Source organism: Ylistrum balloti, unplaced genomic scaffold, assembly GCF_031769215.1.
Source record: "Ylistrum balloti isolate Yb309-2 unplaced genomic scaffold, AGI_CSIRO_Ybal_v1 Utg369672, whole genome shotgun sequence".
Lineage (NCBI taxonomy): Eukaryota > Metazoa > Mollusca > Bivalvia > Pectinida > Pectinidae > Ylistrum > Ylistrum balloti.
The window spans coordinates 424,177-443,033 of NW_026781917.1; the positions used below are offsets into that span (position 1 = coordinate 424,177).

General features: G+C 36.8%; 1 protein-coding gene across 1 annotated transcript; it reads left to right on the top strand.

Moving 5' to 3' along the window:
- The first annotated feature begins 3,197 nt into the window (after window positions 1-3,197).
- LOC132562997 (glycine receptor subunit alpha-2-like) lies at window positions 3,198-17,956 on the top strand. Its single transcript, XM_060227765.1, has 8 exons — window positions 3,198-3,301; window positions 11,748-11,818; window positions 12,865-12,932; window positions 13,338-13,567; window positions 14,018-14,100; window positions 14,698-14,838; window positions 15,668-16,125; window positions 16,501-17,956. The coding sequence occupies exons 1-8, from the start codon at window positions 3,198-3,200 to the stop codon at window positions 16,720-16,722; spliced, it is 1,377 nt and encodes a 458-aa protein (XP_060083748.1). The 3' UTR covers window positions 16,723-17,956.
- Window positions 17,957-18,857: the final 901 nt, after the last annotated feature.

Here is an 18,857-nt window from a genome sequence, read left to right on the forward strand (position 1 = left end):
ATTGATGTGATATAAAGCGTTGTTTTATTTATATAATACAAAATGTTTTGCTATCGGTATGAGATAACAGACTATGCTGTTTATTCTAAACGTCATAGAAACAATACAGATATTTCCCAGGCAGAATATCAGCTGTGTTTTTCTTTCGGCGTGAATCTCCGATAAAGATGACAAAGAACAAATAAATCCAGCGATTAATGTTTCTGGTGACGTAATCTAAGCCAAACACTTCAATCTTTTTATCATTTGAAATCACTGAAATATCTTTCTTTCAGCACGCGTGCTCCCTAAGCAACTGCAAAACCGCAACGGCGTGAACTAAATACACATTATACAAATGTTTTTTTTATCCTATCAAACGTTCTTGAAAAGCATAAATATACATGTGAGTAGGATTTAATACGTGTTAGACCTTACCCAGCCCAAATGTATATGGGAGTCACGTCATTACATAGCTGGTATATGTATATACTACCTTAGTACACACCCTGGAGTCTTTTGATGTACATTTTTAATACGAAACTGGGGCTAACCTTCATTTTCTGGGTTTTTTTAACTAAATATATCCTATATTGAAATCAATAGATCTGGAAATTGACCGTGCGTCCCGTCTTTGTATTTCATTTTTTTATCACAATATTGAAACTATATAAGCTCATATTCCGGATGAATGGAAGTTAATTAGGATGCGAATGCCTGTTAATCTGTAAACCAGATTTAACTTCAAAATTGTCTTGATTCCAAAATATTTTCTCTAAAAAACATGTTTATCTATTTTTGTCTCTTATTGAGCTTTGTGAGTAAGCCACACCACCTGTTAAAACATTAAAAAGTATTTTCGCAGTCGTGTGTTGATAAATAAAAATTTAGTGGTTTTTTTTACAACTTTAAATTGTTTCTTTTTAATTTTCTGGCATCTATCATGTGTGATTCTTTGGTGATTAATCTGCCTCTCTCTGAAACAGCCCAAACATTAAGCGTGTCTTCACTGTAGATATATATGCATGTACATGTACATCCATGTAAAACAGGGCCTGGACATGTGCTCATTTTATAATTGGATAGGAGTGCAATATAACAAAATAACTCCGTTCTGTTTGAAATGATCCTGGCAATAATTCTTATTTTGCCTGGAGTGAAAAAAAAATTTTTTTTGAACAGACAAAATGCCTTTCTGATTGCTAGTATTTTATACTCATGTCTAGTCACGTGATTAATCGAAATTTCATTATTTTTGGGTGGTATGTAGAGATCAAAGGAAAGTGTCCGACATTATAACCACCAAAAATTGCGTGTTTCAATCACATCTTTCGCTTTTATTTGTTCACAATTATTTTCCTATGTTTAAGCGATAACAAGATAAAAGTGGTGTTTTGTATTAATAAATTTCAGTGTTGTTTAATTTATAACCATTCTGATATTAAAAAAAATACATCCAATAGCTACACTGAGTTTAAAATATACTCAAGTAAATTAATTCCAACACCTCGAAAAAGTCTTCCGAATGCTAAGAGTTAAAAAAACAACAACTGCTGCAATCGTGATTACATCATCAACAAAATTACTGCAGCAGTAAAGATATAAATTTTACAATTTTAATGTTTGAGATCGCAAATACCTCGAAATTCGTCAATATTTTCACACTTGTTTTAATTCTTGTCCATGTTTTTGCCAGCATTCATCCATATATTTAGCGTTTGTCTATGAATTCTTCCTGGTGTTTAGGTATAATATACAATACGTATCGTTACTTATGCTAATGATGGATAGATATCAATATGGCCGTCTCGGATCCGATCGAACAGTATGAATAATATCCTTTTTCCTTTGACGGATTGCCCGCCAGGAAAAAAACAAATTAAACTCGGCAAGAGCAATGATTAGGTGGTAAATGTCTAAAGCTATGAGCAACAAAACACCCGGACTACAGGCTACATCTTCAGACGGTGTCTTCTTTATTTCTAGAGTAAACTGTGCACAACATCCATCATCGCCGACATTATCGAACCCGCCTTTGTGTGCGGACGGGTCACCGTGATCGGTTTGATTTGCTGGACGGCGTTCTGACCAGTATGCTACCTAATAGGTCGTAAGGGCTAAGCTTGCTGTCGATAATAAGTCATTGCGCTATATCCGAAAGCAACAAAGTCATATTAACATAAGAAAACGACCTTTGGGTTTTACGGATTCCAATAAAAATTCTACCTGCTTTTCTGATAGACAGTCAGTTTCGAATTTATGACAAATATATAACAAAATGATCGATGAAGCTTGTTTTCGACGCAATTTTGTGTTTTAATTTCAAAGTATATGTTCTTTAAGTGTTTATAATTTTATTTTAAATGAACACTGGTCCATACTTTCATTAACTAAGTACAATATTTTAAACAGCCAATATCGATCACGTTTAACAAAATGTGGAGTAGATGTACAAGCGTAACAGTCCCCGTGAATCAGAGATTCATTGAAAATGAGATGAATTGTCAATTTTGTTAGATTTTGGTCTAAATTAAATTTTCCCTGTAATTATTATTACTATAGATAGAACAGTAAACTCTGTGTATACAATTATTACTAGACATGTCCATACAGAAAGGTTTATCGTTTATTGAATACATAAATTCAATTTGCATTATGAGAAAATAAGTTTAAGAAAATATATATATTAAAAAAGTGCTTTCAGAAATTTGGTTTTATCAATACTACAAACATGTACATGTTTGTGAAATAACTTGGATGTAAATTTATTACAGTGCTGCCTATGGGAAGTCGACCGGAATCCTATGTTAACATACCGATGCATTAACAAGATTTGACACTAGCAAACAGTAGCTCTATCACGAATTGAATAAAATGGTATATGATATTTTCCATGCTTGCCTCTCCAAACCCGCTGGCAAGTGTATTTACTGCAAACTATTGTATATATAAACGGCCGAAATCGATCCATCTGGAGCCTCGGTGATGACGTGCTATGGAAAACCGATCAAACGTTTGCAGTTCTCTCCCTTGTTTCAACATCCCGGCTACAGAAAGCCTAAAACACGGTACAAGTTTACGAACAGTGGTTCTATTTTAAGGAGCATGACTATTAGTAGGGTATAGTGCCGGCGCCTTCCACAAGTGACTGTAGCTTCTTTTAAAATTCTTGACAGTATATTTTGAAGAATGTGACTATTTGGTTTTCTTGCAAGAAAATGGAGGTGTTGACCACTATACGTTGGTTGTGGGTCTTGACTCAACTGTTTTTGACCACTGAAGTGTTAGCGACGGAAGGACGCACCAAACGATCAAACAGCATGTGAGTATTAATATCTTAAATGAAACGTTTATATAAATGTATATAACTGGTCAGTCACAGTTTGTTCATTAAGTGTGTGATATATAATATAGTGGGTTTAAAATGTGTAGCAGTGGATTGAAATCTCTTCATATGTTATCAATAGAGGAGGTACAGTAACGATGTGAGTGCTTGTGTGGAGAAACATTTGTCAAATTTCTCGACAGCTGAGTGAGATCTATGAAAAGTTGAACTTCAGTGGTATTACGCTGGGGCTACCTGATGGATAGGCTCCCGCTATGCACGCCTACATACATATCGTCTTTACACCTGTCTTATGTTTAAGTACGGAACTCCATGTTCTAAGATAAGTTAAATATGTCATTTTCGTCAACACACGTCACTTCCGGTCCAGTTGACATTTTCAACAAAGTTATTTGTTTGATCAACATTAAAAGCAAAAAGTCACCATACAATAAAAATGCCTTTGTACCGTTTGTTGGTAACAGTGCACGCTCAGACGCCTTCAAATTAGGCATAAGAATATGCAAATTTACCTGGACACCTGCCAGTACTTAAAGGGTTCCGAGTAGCATTGATACCCAAGAGTACAGTTCATTTGTCTTTAAAAACAAAATAACTTTTGTTTATATTAACTCATTAACCAACGTTTCAGTTTAAATTGTATCAGATTTTTTCTTCATGTCACCGATATTTGGCCTTGATATCGCTTTTGTGTTTGCGGTCACGGGCTTGTTACCATACCTACGCCCACTATAAATAAATACATTTCTTAGTTTACTTTTGTTTGAAGCTGTTGTATTTTTGTAAGCTTAGCTCCACGTGGTGTAGTCAAGTGTAAGGTACCAGAGATATGTCTCTTAAGGTACTGATGTTTATAAAGCATAGCTCCGTTTGATAACTGATACTGATGTTGGTGAGCTAAGCTCGATTTTGCATAGTCTGTATTAGGTGACTTCTGATATAAGGGAGTTCAGTACCGTTTGTATCAGGTAATGATGTGTATGAGTTTAGGTCAGTGTTATGCAGTCTTGTATCAGGTACTGATGATTATGAATTTAGCTCCGTGTGATGTTGTCTTGTATCAGGTACTGATGTTGGTGAGCTTAGCTCACCGAGATGCTGTCTTGTATCAGGTACTGATGTTGGTGAGCTTAGCTCAGTATGATGCTGTCTTGTACCAGGTACTGATGTAAGTGAGCTTAGCTCAGTGTGATGTTGTCTTCTATCAGGTACTGATGTTGGTGAGCTTAGCTCAGTGTGATGCTGTCTTGTATCAGGTACTGATGTTGGTGAGCTTAGCTCAGTATGATGCTGTCTTGTACCAGGTACTGATGTAAGTGAGCTTAGCTCAGTGTGATGTTGTCTTGTATCAGGTACTGATGTTGGTGAGCTTAGCTCACTGTGATGCTGTCTTGTATCAGGTACTGATGTTGGTGAGCTTAGCTCAGTATGATGCTGTCTTGTACCAGGTACTGATGTAAGTGAGCTTAGCTCAGTGTGATGTTGTCTTCTATCAGGTACTGATGTTGGTGAGCTTAGCTCAGTGTGATGCTGTCTTGTACCAGGTACTGATGTTGGTGAGCTTAGCTCAGTGTGATGCTGTCTTGTATCAGGTACTGATGTTGGTGAGCTTAGCTCAGTGTGTTGTAGTCTTGTATCAGGTACTAATGATTATGAATTTAGCTCAGTGTGATGTAATCTTGTATCAGGTACTGATGTTGGTGAGCTTAGCTCACTGTGATGTTGACTTGTATCAGGTACTGATGTTGGTGAGCTTAGCTAGGTGTGATGTTGTCTTGTATCAGGTACTGATGTTGGTGAGCTTAGCTCAGTGTGATGTTGTCTTGTATCAGGTACTGATGTTGGTGTGCTTAGCTCACTGTGATGCTGTCTTGTACCAGGTACTGATGTAAGTGAGCTTAGCTCAGTGTGATGTTGTCTTGTATCAGGTACTGATGTTGGTGAGCTTAGCTCAGTGTGATGTTGTCTTGAGTTAGGTAGCGATGTTGGTGAGTTTAGCTCAGTTTGATGAGTCTTGTATCAGGTACTGATGTTGGTGAGCTTAGCTCAGTGTGATGTTGTCTTATATTAGGTACTGGATGTTGTTGAGTTTAGCTCAGTGTGATGTTGTCTTATATTAGGTACTGATGTTGTTGAGTTTAGCTCAGTGTGATGTTGTCTTATATTAGGTACTGGATGTTGTTGAGTTTAGTTCAGTGTGATGTTGTCTTGTATCAGGTACTGATGTTGGTGAGCTTAGCTCAGTGTGATGTTGTCTTGTATCAGGTACTGATGTTGGTGAGCTTAGCTCAGTGTGATGCTGTCTTGTATCAGGTACTGATGTTGGTGAGCTTAGCTCAGTGTGTTGTTGTCTTATATTAGGTACTGATGTTGGTGAGCTTAGCTCAGTGTGTTGTAGTCTTGTATTAGGTACTGATGTTGGTGAGCTTAGCTCAGTGTGATGCTGTCTTGTATCAGGTACTGATGTTGGTGAGCTTAGCTCAGTGTGTTGTAGTCTTGTATCAGGTACTAATGATTATGAATTTAGCTCAGTGTGATGTAATCTTGTATCAGGTACTGTTGTTGGTGAGCTTAGCTCACTGTGATGCTGTCTTGTATCAGGTACTGATGTTGGTGAGCTTAGCTCCGTGTGATGCTGTCTTGTATCAGGTACTGATGTTGGTGAGCTTAGCTAGGTGTGATGTTGTCTTGTATCAGGTACTGATGTTGGTGAGCTTAGCTCAGTGTGATGTTGTCTTGTATCAGGTACTGATGTTGGTGTGCTTAGCTCACTGTGATGCTGTCTTGTACCAGGTACTGATGTTGGTGAGCTTAGCTCAGTGTGATGCTGTCTAGTATCAGGTACTGATGTTGGTGAGCTTAGCTCCGTGTGATGCTGTCTTGTATCAGGTACTGAGGTACTGATGTTGGTGAGCTTAGCTCAGTGTGATGTTGTCTTGTATCAGGTACTGATGTTGGTGAGCTTAGCTCAGTGTGATGTTGTCTTATATTAGGTACTGATGTTGGTGAGCTTAGCTCACTGTGATGCTGTCTTGTATCAGGTACTGATGTTGGTGAGTTTAGCTCAGTGTGATGTTGTTTTGTATTAGGTACTGATGTTGGTGAGTTTAGCTCAGTGTGTTGTAGTCTTGTATTAGGTACTGATGTTGGTGAGCTTAGCTCAGTATGATGCTGTCTTGTATCAGGTACTGATGTTGGTGAGCTTAGCTCAGTGTGATGTTGTCTTGTATCAGGTACTGATGTTGGTGAGCTTAGCTCAGTGTGATGCTGTCTTGTATCAGGTACTGATGTTGGTGAGCTTAGCTCAGTGTGTTGTAGTCTTGTATCAGGTACTAATGATTATGAATTTAGCTCAGTGTGATGTAATCTTGTATCAGGTACTGATGTTGGTGAGCTTAGCTCAATGTGATGCTGTCTTGTATCAGGTACTGATGTTGGTGAGCTTAGCTCCGTGTAATGCTGTCTTGTATCAGGTACTGATGTTGGTGAGCTTAGCTAGGTGTGATGTTGTCTTGTATCAGGTACTAATGATTATGAATTTAGCTCAGTGTGATGTAATCTTGTATCAGGTTCTGATGTTGGTGAGCTTAGCTCAGTGTGATGTTGTCTTGTATCAGGTACTGATGTTGGTTAGCAGTGTGATGCTGTCTTGTACCAGGTACTGATGTTGGTGAGCTTAGCTCAGTGTGATGCTGTCTAGTATCAGGTACTGATGTTGGTGAGCTTAGCTCCGTGTGATGCTGTCTTGTATCAGGTACTGATGTTGGTGAGCTTAGCTCAGTGTGATGTTGTCTTGTATCAGGTACTGATGTTGGTGAGCTTAGCTCAGTGTGATGCTGTCTTGTATCAGGTACTGATGTTGGTGAGCTTAGCTCAGTATGATGCTGTCTTGTATCAGGTACTGATGTTGGTGAGCTTAGCTCAGTTTGATGATGTCTTGTATCAGGTACTGATGTTGGTGAGCTTAGCTCAGTGTGATGTTGTCTTATATTAGGTACTGATGTTGTTGAGTTTAGCTCAGTGTGATGTTGTCTTATATTAGGTACTGATGTTGTTGAGTTTAGCTCAGTGTGATGTTGTCTTGTATCAGGTACTGATGTTGGTGAGCTTAGCTAGGTGTGATGTTGTCTTGTATCAGGTACTGATAATGGTGAGCTTAGCTCAGTATGATGCTGTCTTGTACCAGGTACTGATGTAAGTGAGCTTAGCTCAGTGTGATGTTGTCTTGTATCAGGTACTGATGTTGGTGAGCTTAGCTCAGTGTGATGCTGTCTTGTATCAGGTACTGATGTTGGTGAGCTTAGCTCAGTGTGTTGTAGTCTTGTATCAGGTACTGTGATTTAGCTCAGTGTGATGTCTTGTATCAGGTACTGATGTTGGTGAGCTTAGCTCAATGTGATGCTGTCTTGTATCAGGTACTGATGTTGGTGAGCTTAGCTCCATGTGATGCTGTCTTGTATCAGGTACTGATGTTGGTGAGCTTAGCTAGGTGTGATGTTGTCTTGTATCAGGTACTGATGTTGGTGAGCTTAGCTCAGTGTGATGTTGTCTTGTATCAGGTACTGATGTTGGTGTGCTTAGCTCACTGTGATGCTGTCTTGTACCAGGTTCTGATGTTGGTGAGCTTAGCTCAGTGTGATGCTGTCTTGTACCAGGTACTGATGTAAGTGAGCTTAGCTCAGTGTGATGTTGTCTTGTATCAGGTACTGATGTTGGTGAGCTTAGCTCCGTGTGATGCTGTCTTGTATCAGGTACTGATGTTGGTGAGCTTAGCTAGGTGTGATGTTGTCTTGTATCAGGTACTGATGTTGGTGAGCTTAGCTCCGTGTGATGCTGTCTTGTACCAGGTACTGATGTAAGTGAGCTTAGCTCAGTGTGTTGTAGTCTTGTATTAGGTACTGATGTTGGTGAGCTTAGCTCAGTGTGATGTTGTCTTGTATTAGGTACTGATGTTGGTGAGTTTAGCTCAATGTGATGCTGTCTTGAATCAGGTACTGATGTTGGTGAGCTTAGCTAAGTGTGATGCTGTCTTGTACCAGGTACTGATGTTGGTGAGCTTAGCTCAGTGTGTTGTAGTCTTGTATCAGGTACTAATTATTATGAATTTAGCTCAGTGTGATGTAATCTTGTATCAGGTACTGATGTTGGTGAGTTTAGCTCACTGTGATGCTGTCTAGTATCAGGTACTGATGTTGGTGAGCTTAGCTAAGTGTGATGCTGTCTTGTACCAGGTACTGATGTTGGTGAGCTTAGCTCAGTGTGTTGTAGTCTTGTATCAGGTACTAATTATTATGAATTTAGCTCAGTGTGATGTAATCTTGTATCAGGTACTGATGTTGGTGAGTTTAGCTCACTGTGATGTTGTCTTGTATCAGGTACTGATGTTGGTGAGCTTAGCTCAGTTTGATGATGTCTTGTATCAGGTACTGATGTTGGTGAGCTTAGCTCAGTGTGATGTTGTCTTATATTAGGTACTGATGTTGTTGAGTTTAGCTCCGTGTGATGTTGTCTTGTATCAGGTACTGATGTTGGTGAGCTTAGCTCAGTGTGATGTTGTCTTGTATCAGGTACTGATGTTGGTGAGCTTAGCTCAGTGTGTTGTAGTCTTGTATTAGGTACTGATGTTGGTGAGTTTAGCTCAATGTGATGTTGTCTTGTATTAGGTACTGATGTTGGTGAGCTTAGCTCAGTGTGATGTTGTCTGGTATCAGGTACTGATGTTGGTGAGTTTAGCTCAGTGTGATGCTGTCTTGTACCAGGTACTGATGTTGGTGAGCTTAGCTTAGTGTGATGCTGTCTTGTATTAAGTACTGATGTTGGTGAGTTTAGCTCAGTGTGACGTTGTCTTGTATAAAAACTGATGTTGGTGAATTTAGCTCAGGGTGTTGTAGTCTTGTATTAGGTACTGATGTTGGTGAGCTTAGCTCAGTGTGATGTTGTCTTGTATCAGGTACTGATGTTGGTGAGTTTAACTCAGTGTGTTGTTGTCTTGTATAAAAACTGATGTTGGTGAATTTAGCTCAGTGTGTTGTAGTCTTGTATTAGGTACTGATGTTGGTGAGCTTAGCTCACTGTGATGCTGTCTTGTACCAGGTACTGATGTTGGTGAGCTTAGATCAGTGTGATGTTGTCTTGTATTAAGAACTGATGTTGGTGAGTTTAGCTCAGTGTGTTGTAGTCTTGTATTAGGTACTGATGTTGGTGAGCTTAGCTCAGAAGGTTGTAGTCTTGTATTAGGTACTGATGTTGGTGAACTTAGCTCAGTGTGATGCTGTCTTGTACCGGGTACTGATGTTGGTGAGCTTAGCTCATTGTGATGCTGTCTTGTATCAGGTACTGATGTTGGTGAGCTTAGCTCAGTGTGATGCTGTCTTGTACCAGGTTCTGATGTTGGTGAGCTTAGATCAGTGTGATGCTGTCTTGTACCTACCAGGTACTGATGTTGGTGAGCTTAGCTCAGTGTGATGCTGTCTTGTACCTACCCGGTACTGATGTTGGCGAGCTTAGCTCAGTGTGATGTAATTTTGATGTTTGAAGTATTAGGTAACTGACTTTAATGTTGGGCGTAAGTAAGATATTTTTGGAGAAATATAATTTATTTCCTTAGTCATGTTTGGTTTATTGTTTCAACCTGACCAAATATTACCATATTCTATTTTAGTCTGTCGTCTTTGTTTTTATTGACGTTGTTTCCTGAGCAAGAGTTCACAATTCTATTATCTTTCTCTTAACCCTTCTTATATTATTTAACTGCAAAATCATGCCATGCTAAAGAGCCAGATATGATTTTTGAGTCATTGAACTTGACTGTAAACATACACGTACCTGTAGGCCTCTCGTTTTGTGAAGATCTATAGAAACAATATAAGGAGGCACGTCTGAAAAAGATGATAATAAATTCAATTATTTGATAAACCTTCAGCATCGAACTTCTTCCTTGTGTTACGCTAAGTGAATACAACAGTTGTAATATTTGTTACAAAACAACACAACAAAGCTGATACAGTGCCTCCTAGGATAAAAGAGATCAAGGTCGGAGACTTTGAATTACCTAAGTTCTGTGCGTGTTTCAAAACCTTTCGTGACGTTTGGTCTTATCAAGCTTAAAATTATACAAAGTAAAATGTTATGCTAAATTATTTTCTAAACATGAAGGAACTTGTTTTCAATATTAAAACTCTTTTGAAAGAAATGATAGCTTGTGTTTCCCATTTGATAAATGGCCAAAAATGATAAGACTTATTCGACAGACTTCCTGAAATATCACATTTATTATATCAAAGATGAAATCACCACGCTGTCGCTTTTAACTTGTAATCATCTAAACAACCAGTAAAAGTAATATAGACGCGATAGGATACATGTTTATTAGAGAATACACAAGCATAGCTGAAATCTGTTGTGTGGCTAAAAACACGAGCGATAAAATCATAAATAAATGTTATCGATACAGAAACACACAAATGTTGATGTTAATGATATTCTGTCACAATATGTGGGTGTTATTCAACTCCTTAGGTATAATTTAATCATTTCAAATTTTGTATAAACATGCTTTGATTTTGACCGGAAGAGCGCTTCACGTACTCGTGGAAATTAAAACGCGCAATAAGTAGCTCCTGTGATTGTTTTTGTAATAATTTGATTTTGATATGGATTTCTATAAATTCATTTCTCAGAAGAAAATAAACCCATTAATAATAAGATATGATTTTTAATTAATTAGAATATTTCCACATGTTTCTAAAGTAGTCGATTTTACATGCAGATGCCTTGATTTGTGGCATTTCGCTACAGGTCCTATCACTATGCCTAAATTGATATTGTAAACAAAACGCACGTGGATTCAGAACATATCAATTCATCGTCGGAGTTTTTATTGTGGTAGAAACAGGTCGCACAAACTTGTGGTAGTATTTTAATGGTATTTCTTTCATTTTGCTTGTATTTTTTAAAACGCCAAACAACATGAGTTTTAAAGCTTTTGAAAATAGGTAAGCCGAATGAAAGAGATATATAAGTGAAAATGCGTAGGAATAGGTACAAGTTACTTGTGTGTTAAAAGTACAGACTATGTTTAAAGGTCACATTGTACACTATCATAGTTGTATTGTATTGAAACTGAATATATTGTCATCGCAATCGCCTTCACAAATAAATCTTACATGTTTTTTTTTGAGTGTGTGCCTGGTTTTGTTTTTGTTTTATTTTGTTGGTTATTATCTAGTTGATTTTGAAGTAGTATACTTACAGTATTATTATCGTATCATATTATCTTCTTATACTTTAAGAAAAAAAGTAAAGCGTCAGTAATTCTAATCCCTCAGATAAAACAGCAGCTACAAAGGAGTAGATACCAGGATGTTCGGTATCAGAGATAGATGTAACCCTCATGTTGACCTCCATTTATTTTATATTTCAGGAAGACCGAGATAGTGGACCAGATATCATCTTCCCGGAACTATGTTTACCGGCCCAACCAAAACGTCAAAGGTCAGAATTGTAATTCCTCACACACACATATACACACATACACACACACACACACACACACACACACACACACACACACACACACACACACACACACACACACACACACACACACACACACACACATATATATATATATATATATACACGTACACACACACACACACACGTACATACACACACACACACACACACACACACACACACACACACACACACACACACACACACACACACATATATATATATATACACACGTACACACACACACACACACGTACATACACACACACACACACACACACATACACACACGCACACACACATACACACCATTACAAAGTGCTAGCCCTAATGAATCATACATTTCATTTTGAAATACATGTATGAACAAAAATCGCTGTTAACTAAAACACAAATCAGAGGAAATGGTTTCGTTTACTGTATGAACACGACTCTTTCCGTGGTAATATTTCAACTACAAGACATATGGATTTGGATACTACAATTAACCCATATTAAGAGAGAATTTTATTCTCGGATCAATTATTCAGATTTATTTACCGTACTTTTTTTAAAAAAAAAAAAGGTTGCGACGACTCAGTCAGAATGTTAAGCTTTGGCTTACCTTATTTCAGGTGTGTAGACCGACTTGTGGTGGTTTTTGTTTCTAATGAACATGAACAACGGATCGAATAGTGTAAATGTAACACAGGTCTTTTAATTCAATGTCTTCGCTAGGATTCAAACCCGGGACCTCTAGCTTACTAGCCTGACGCTCACCAGACCGAGCTAGAGTTTTCTCTAGCCGAATGGTGTATTGCGGCTAGTATTTACCAGGGTTACACTAACATGGTAGTGCCTTTGGACCAGATATATTCTCCTTGTGACGGGTTGAATTAAACATTAAACAAACTTTAATCTAATTTACAAATGTTGTTATTTAAAACCTTGTAAATTTCAGTCGCTGATAGGAAAATCACGAAAAAATCGTCAATTTTGATTTATTGATCTGTTTAATTATTATATTTTATTATATATTTTAGACGAACCAGTCGTAATTGAGTGTGATCTTCACATCAATAGTATCGATTCCGTGACGGAAGTTGAGATGGTAGGTATTGACACATCATTGACAATATCATAGTTTGGCTCTGTTTCCTTTGATTCATGTATTAGATGATGTTCTGGCTATTCTATTTTTCCTTAAATGAAATATCCACTCAAATATTGTAAATCAATCTCAATATCCTGAATGAATTTCGAATTTTCTTCAGAAGTGTTGAAAGTTTGTTATCAACTTCAAATACGATATTTTCCGTGTTTTCCTGGTAAGAATAGATTCCATATTCCTGAAACAGAAATTTTCCACTTGGCGTCAATGAAAAGTCCTTAACAATACAGCCGTGCGATGCAGTTTAACCATTGCAAAGGGATGAATTGTTATAGAAAGGATGTAATTATACGTGAGAGTTTTGTACATTCGTTACAACGAAATAACCGGACTTTTCTTTACCAGGAATTCACGGTTGAGGTTATTTTACACCTGACATGGGTAGACCCGCGACTAGTGAAGCCGTTCCTTAATCAGAACGTGGAGTTTGTGGAACTGGATGCGAAAAAAGTGAAAAACTTTTGGGTACCTGATATATTTTTCCCAAACGAAAAGAGGGCAGCTTTCCACGATGTAATGTCAGCAAACAAAATGCTTCGGATCCACAACACCACGCACGTCCATTACACGACCAGGTGGGTTAATATTATGTAATTCCTGGTAAATGTTTCGTATACATCAATAAGATTAGAAATAAATCAACAGAGTCGAAATTGATAGACGTATTTTTTTATATTTATGGTTCTTATGAAGCAGTAATAAAATATAGCATATTGCATGATCTGGTTTCATCAACGAACGACTACAAAGTAATATTCTTTGTCATCTTGATTTGCCCCATCCTGTCTATCCCTATTGTCCTTTACATTCCACTATCTCGCCTGCATCCTTCTCCCCGTGTAAGTTACGCACATGAAATTGTACACGGTTTTCATTGTGAAGTGAGTTATTCGATTGGTCCTAACATTGCCTTTGTTCTTGCAACTTAGCAAGTCTGTGGTACAACACTATAACACGTTCCTATTATGATTAAAGTAGGTACTATTACGTTAACATTGTTGATAATGCATCCAATGGCTGTTTAGATTGTCGTTGACGCTGAGCTGTCCAATGAATCTTCGTAAATATCCGTTTGATCAGCAAACCTGTTCCGTGAAAATGGAAAGCTGTGAGTATTTCATTTATATTTGTTTATTTTTAAACGACATGAGCAGTGTTTCACTGGTCTGAAGAACAAAGCTGAAAGTATTATTTTATTTTACAAGATTTTGGAATGTTTGTGCAACTCATGAAATTATTGGACAATTGTTTTCTTCTAAAGACTGAAACATCACACTAGCTTCAATAATTGGTCTTAGAACTTCGGTCAGTAATATGAAACCTGTTAAATGATTTTTTAACGTGAAATTGTGGTACCTTCACAAACTGAAACTTGTTTGACCATAATTAAGTTGTTAGGTTGTAGTGTATTTCATATTTGAATACATCTTTGAATGGTAGAAAGTCTCTATCTACTCAATGACCACTATCGCGATTATACATTTTTTTTTCAAAATTTAAACTATTTGAAAACTCATATATCATTTAATTACCAATATTGGGATTATAACAATTACCAAAATTGAAAATTGTATATGTTTTAATTAAAAGGAACTACATTTATCTTTTATTTTTCATTTCCTTGATATTTTAAATTTGTTTCACTTAACATTTGTATATTGTTTAGTTCACACTTGAAATACTTTCTAGTTGTTTTTCGTCACAGTTGGACTGACAAAGAGCCAGTTGCAGTTGAAGTGGTCAAATAATTCCAGTCCTTTGTTGGTAAAAAAGGGGTTGGAGTTGCCACAGTTCCAGCTAGTAGGTCACAGCTACTACGATCTGGAGACATTCAGCAAGATTAGAGGTACGGATGCTTTTTATTAAATTTATAACAGAACATTCTTATACCTTGATTAGAGATACCATCAGTTCATATTTTACTCATAAGCTACTAAAAAGCTCTTAACTTTCCTAAGAGATACTTTAAAACTCAAGATATGATCAAAGCGTTCGCCATAGTGCTATATCATACCAGCGAGTTGTTGCTAACATGCAACGAGTTCTGTAGTGACGTACTCAAGCTTATTTCTTTCTAACGAGGTAATGTAAAACCCATACAAGCCTTAAGAAATAGGAATTGATTCTGTACATTATTTGAAGATTGTATCAAGCACTTCTTTCGGTCGAGACAATATATCTTTCGTAATGTATTAATGCAGGACAATAACACACATGCCTAGCTGCAAGTCACTTTAAAGTACGTACGTTCTGAAGAAGGCACTATGGAAGCGGTACTTTAGCACGAACAACTTCAGACCTCAGACCTTGTCAACTAGTTATTGTCGTACGATATACACAAGGCTCTGTGATATATATTGCTTTTTAACGGTTAAAGACAAAACACCTTGTCAGTGATGGTTAAATACCAATACCGCTCAATTTATAACCTAAAAGCCATGAATTACTACGAATCGATGTAAAACACAAAAAACTTATTTAAATAGAATAAAAACCATGTCTTATATAAGAAATACAATTGTACTATAAATTTATACATTAACGAACTACTTGATGAACTAGGTGATTTTCCAACGAAATATATTATCTTACATGTGCGCTTAAAATAATATATATATATTGAGTTATTAACTTTTTACATGGCAATCTAACGATAGCTTTATTACATTTTAAAGGAAACTACAGTTCTTTGAGGGCAGACTTTTTTATGGTGAGAAATATCAACTATTACGTAATACAGATGTACATTCCAAGCCTTCTCATTGTGATGCTGTCATGGGTTTCTTTCTGGTTGAACGTAAATTCCGTGCCAGGACGAGTAAACCTTGGAGTATTGTCAGTCCTGACCATCTCCACCCAGAGTTCCAGTGTTAACCGCGCACTGCCTCGAGTGTCCTACACCAAGGCCATAGACATTTGGATGGCTGCTTGTCTTGTCTTTGTGGTAGCGGCTTTGGTCGAGTTTGCCATTGCAAACGTTCTCAGTCGGAGGGGATCAGGAAAGGGGATGATGTTTATTAAAAAGATAATTAAATTAGCACGGGACAGGAAGCGAGGTGCTGAGAACTCGAACGGGGGAGTAAAACCAGAAGGATCAGGCGTCCGACATCGGGAAAATCACAAAGAGAAAGATGTAAGTTTTGGGAACACTAGATTTAGAATAAGGAAAACCAGTGCAAGGGAAGTAACTCGTAATAATATTTGAGCATGGTATACCGCCATTTTTTGGAAATCGTTATTAATTTAGTAATGTTCTGCAGATGCTTTTTTAGAAAGGTATTTAATATCTTTAAAACATTGCCGGATAAAAGTACGCAGGCTGAGTTTTGATGTAAGAGGAATATCAGGAAAACGCCTAATAATCGGGCTTCAAACGATAGCACAACACTGCATTGTCGAAAATATCATGTATGAAAAATAGCTAGACAACGTGTTTTATATATCAAGTTATGTATATATATATAACGTTTTGGTACGGTATTAATGGTTTTTTATGTATTTTTTTTAGACGGTGGTCGGTATTGATGGGTCCGTTAGGGTCTCTAACTGCCAGCATTTAACAGTTGAGGACGATGACACCATTAAGCGCAAGTCCCCGAAGAGAACTGGGGTCATGTATGCGTTTTACCTGGACGTTGCGTCTCGCATCATGTTTCCTTTGTCATTCGGGATCTTCAACATCGTTTACTGGATCTACTACCTTAACGTCATGAATGATTTTGAGAGTTAAATTAGCAAAGGACAACATGAAACTTATACTTCAAGTACAGGACAAGCAGCTCTTCGGACAATGTTATTTATAGTTACCATACGAGGAATAGTATACACAACAATAAATATTCTATCTAGATTCAACTCCAAAAAGGTTGAATAAAGAACATTTCAAAGACAACAAGAAATACCAACATGTGAACATAATACTAATTTAAACTCAAATTGAATAAACAAAGGGCAAAATAAGAATAAACAAAAGATGTATACGGATAGTCCCGAAAGACTACAAAGAGAAAAAGACCAGGCGTTCCGGAAAATTAAACGTAAAAGTGACGACAGTCGCCATGTAAATTTTGGTGAATTAATGTAATTTGAGATCCGTTCTCAAATGAGAACAAGGTATACAACAGAACACACAAACATAGATAAACACTGTATATAGATATCTTTAAAATGTTCAAAATATTGAAATGACACGATAATGTGGTTTGGGTACAAAATAGCCGCTCACACAAACTAACATGTCGGGACACAAGAACGAACAGTACTAATTGATATTTAACAATCTCGAAAAATATCTTGAACGATTTGCCATTCATCTGCATTGATGACAATAAATATTTTTTCATTAACATGAAACCAGTTTCGTACGTAGAAGTAAAACATCATTATATGTAAATAGTATCAATACACATCATTCAATTTTTTCGATATTTAACCCGACTTTTGATTGGTTATTGAACATTTTTTTAGCATAAACGTGACCATAACAGTCAACTTAATTTGAATGCCACTGGTGTCTCACATTCTGAGCGTGGTAATCAAGATATCTGAAGTTATGAACAATGATGGGACTAGATGATGGTTTTTTTGTTTGTTTTCGTGTAATAGGGACAATTCTACTGTGTTTAGAAATTCGCTACGCTATATTGTGACTATAGCGTCAAAAATTGAGCTTTACTGGCGCCGCGTAGTAGACGTAATCAAACGAATACAACAGAATTATCCTCTAATTTTAAAATGAAGACGTGGATAAATTGAAACAAATTGCATTACCGCAGAAAAAATTGATGAATTCTGAAATATAATTGGAACATAGATGTGTATTAAGCTTTGATTAGTTTATAGAACGGGTAAAATTGTAACCTGGTGTATCAAACTCATCTCGTTTCATTTCGTTTTGATGTTTCCTGAGTTTTTGATGTTGTTTTGTATGTAAATAAATTGTTATTTCATGATCCATGTGTGTACTCTCCTGAACTCCTTTAGTTAAATTGTTGACAAAGTATTTTCTTTAACGTGTAGTTACTAAATTATACAAAAGTGCATTGAATTGGTAATCATAATTTTATCTTTAAATGCATACATCATATCTTTTTTCTAAATCCGCCTTAAAATGATAATTTTCTAATTCGTTACAATAGATTGTTTTTACAGCAGTTATATGTAATTAATGTTCATAATAAAAAGTTCTGTTGTTTACTAACTTATCTTCCCTTTTCGCTATACAAGAGTTATCTGCCCATAGCTGTGGATTGACGGGTTTAAAGATGATCACCGCCGACATTGCTCTCAAATGTCTGTTTCTTTTTTTTCTAAAACCGTTTTTAACAATCGAGAATCCAGCTCAACCAGATAATTACTATGTTAGAATTTGCTTGATCTCAATATTTATTTAGAACAGTGACGACGTGTCAAAAAAGAGACTTCGTCAACAAAACATGGAGTGAGCCAATTTGTGGGACAGTTGTGATACGGTGAGGTTGATTCAGTTGTACCGTAAATATCTCGAAGCCTTATTGCATTCGATAGCTAGATATAGCTTTGAAATTAACATATCATCTAGTCAGTCTGACAAATTCGAACGGATAAGAATAAATATCCTAAATGAATGGGATACATTCTTGTTTACTGAAAAAGGAATAATTAAAAGATATTTTACAGGCATTTTCATAATGCTTTCGACCTTTTGCTCTCAAAGCCACTCCAATCCATTGATTGAGAATCTCACTGGAAAGATATAACATATTTTTCACTCGAAAAACTCGAAAGACAACAAAAACATAGCATTATCTAGATCAGAAAGACGTCCTTTCAACTGTACGTTACAGCGTGAGGTGGACCCGCGAAATGGCAAAAAAAAAAAAAAAA

Bases quoted from the DNA above. Each gene is read 5' to 3' on its own strand.
- LOC132562997 (XM_060227765.1), top strand. From the start codon at position 3,198: ATGGAGGTGTTGACCACTATACGTTGGTTGTGGGTCTTGACTCAACTG. The intron at 14,101-14,697 runs GTGAGTATTTCA...TTTTCGTCACAG, and splicing joins TTCCGTGAAAATGGAAAGCT to TTGGACTGACAAAGAGCCAG. The intron at 16,126-16,500 runs GTAAGTTTTGGG...TATTTTTTTTAG, and splicing joins AAAATCACAAAGAGAAAGAT to ACGGTGGTCGGTATTGATGG.